Source organism: Camelina sativa, chromosome 7, assembly GCF_000633955.1.
Source record: "Camelina sativa cultivar DH55 chromosome 7, Cs, whole genome shotgun sequence".
In the NCBI taxonomy this organism is placed as follows: Eukaryota; Viridiplantae; Streptophyta; class Magnoliopsida; order Brassicales; family Brassicaceae; genus Camelina; species Camelina sativa.
Genome location: NC_025691.1, coordinates 18,278,140 through 18,280,647, shown reverse-complemented (window position 1 = coordinate 18,280,647; position 2,508 = coordinate 18,278,140). Strand labels below are relative to the sequence as shown.

The 2,508-nt window shown below is 35.4% G+C and overlaps 1 protein-coding gene across 1 annotated transcript; it reads right to left on the bottom strand.

Annotated features, from left to right (window-relative positions):
• On the bottom strand, window positions 578–2,216 carry LOC104701454 (probable membrane-associated kinase regulator 1). Its single transcript, XM_010417150.2, has one exon. The coding sequence runs from the start codon at window positions 1,660–1,662 to the stop codon at window positions 862–864; it is 801 nt and encodes a 266-aa protein (XP_010415452.1). The 5' UTR covers window positions 1,663–2,216; the 3' UTR covers window positions 578–861.

Genomic DNA, 2,508 nt, shown 5'->3' with positions numbered 1-2,508 from the left:
TATTAATGTTTAACTTGAGTTAGAAATAATTTGGACTGTTTTCAAATGTATAGTTGTTGGTAATTTGGTATCCACTTTGGTATTTTAACATTCTCAATTGGCTATCCGCTATCAATAAGTTAAGGTTACTCCGCACCATATTCATATTCATGTGGATACTAGCTGTAAATTTGTAAAATTACTCTCTCTTTCACAAAAATTTCATTCTAGAGTTTTTTTTTTTTAATGAATGTTATTTTATATTTTTATTGTAATTTAAACACTAAAATTCTTCAGTTACCTTCAAACCAAAACTACATTTCAATAAATTTAATTAATTAATCATTTATTAGGTAAAAACATACATCGTTTGAAATATGTCAAAATGACATACTATACATATGGAGACTCGTGGCTAATTACCGTACCCAAGTCTAATGAGCCTAGCTCAGCTCTATTGCTATTGCGACCTCTCGAACGACGTAAAATGCCAGTCAAAGTCAACCTAAGAATATGCATGGACATATCACCACGAAGATTTCATGTATCTTTTTTAATCATCAATTTTATCACCACGACGATCCATTTTTCTTTACATATATCTTTTTCTATTTACGTGTTTACAAAACTAATCTTATTACCACAAAGATCCAATCAACGAAGTGTACCTATGCTTCTGCTACGCTTCCTAGTTTGTCAATTATTCTTGTTTTTTGGTTTTTGAAATTACAGACAAAACCCACATGCTGTCTAATCTTCACATGTGCTGTCTATATTAATATTCCACATTATACAAACAGTAAGAAAAATAAATAAATAATAAAGACATTTCTTGTTTGAACTTTTTTTCCCCCTCCGGCCACAAAATGCCAAAAGATGTTTTCATAATTTTGTCTTTGTGTTGGTCTTACCACTACAGAGAGATCCAATGCTGAAAAATCCGTCGGCGACGTTTGAGATGAACGCCGGCGGTGGGAAGTTCAGGACCGGACTGACTCGAATCCCACCGTTTCCGTTTCCGAAACTCTTTCTGCCCTGTGACTTGAGGTGATAAGGGACTGAAGAAGCTGAGAGCGAAGATGATCTTCTTAAAGGAGACGTGTGTTTAGGAAGATTGTGCGCCTTGTGAGTGTGATGGGTTTCCTTGGGGTTCAAGTTAAGGTTAGGGTTTGGAGTGGAGTTGCTGCGTGAGAGGAAATGAAGGGATCTTATCAGCCCTTTGCTGTTTCGGCCTTTGTCGTAGTTGAGACTTATGCTTCTCTTGAATTGCAAGAACAGTCCTCTTGGCTTGTCGTTGAAATCAGATTCAGGATTCAATAGAAGCTCTTTGAGTCTCATCTTCTTTTCGGGTGCTCTCGATGAGGATGAAGAGGAAGAGGAAGAAGATGATGATGATGACGAGAGAGAAGCTGATCTTTGAACACGGAACGTTACTGCCTGTGGTAAATCTTTCTTGATCTGTACGGGAAGAATCTTGCCATCGAAGAAGAGTTCATCAGCCGGAGACACTTCTTGAACAGAACAACTCGAGCCAAAGCAGAAATCTAAATCTGAACCTGATTCAAGAAGTGTTGTGTCTAATCTGACTTCACCGTCGTCCGTTGAGTCTACATCGTAAGAGAAAGAGATTCTTGGACTAATTCCAGAACCAGAGGCCTCCGAACAACAAACGTCAATAGCCATAACCTCTCTCCCACTCTCTCTTTTTCTCTTTGACACACACACAATATCTCTCTCTCCGTATATATGTATATGTCTCCGTTGGATATCATTCAAGAGCCAAAGCCCGGGAAAAGAATAAAGAGACCTTGAAGATTTGAAAACGATGTTGAAGAATGAAGAATGGATCGAAGAAGATTTTGAAGTCAAAGAAAAGAAAGAAAGAAATGAAGATTCTCAAGTCAAAAATGGCAGCTTCAGCTTTTCTTTTTAATTCTTTTGTAACTTGTCTTACGAAGCTAAGGAGACAATAGGAGATGGAGGGACTAATCAGTTGTTGTAGACTTGTACTTTTCACGATAAAACAAAAAGAAAAAGAAGAGGAACAGCTAAAGAAAAAGGAATAGGGAAAGAAGAAAACAAAATAGTAAAGTAATGTTGAGATTTCAATCTATTTGCCCAAAACGAATATAAAAAAAGATATTTACCCATTATTATTTGTCCTCGTCTGTAAATAGATGCTTAAAATGTATGTAGCTGAGCAGTTTATGCAACATAAACTATTGTTGATGTGTTCAGCATAATCCATATAAAGACAAATGATATATGACAAAATAAAAAATGTTAATGATGAGTTGAATCAAACCAACTTTAGTTATTATTTTTAACTGTTTGAAATATGAAGCTAATGTAATCAAGAATGTGTCTTACAATTATCATGCAAGTCGCACGAATACACTGAACGGCGATCACTTAGAGGTTCTCGACTTGCACACAGTACATTAAAAATATATAAATGAATTAGACAAGTAGCAACACTGAGATATTTATTAAATAAATGATAATTGGAAGAATTATTAATAGATATAG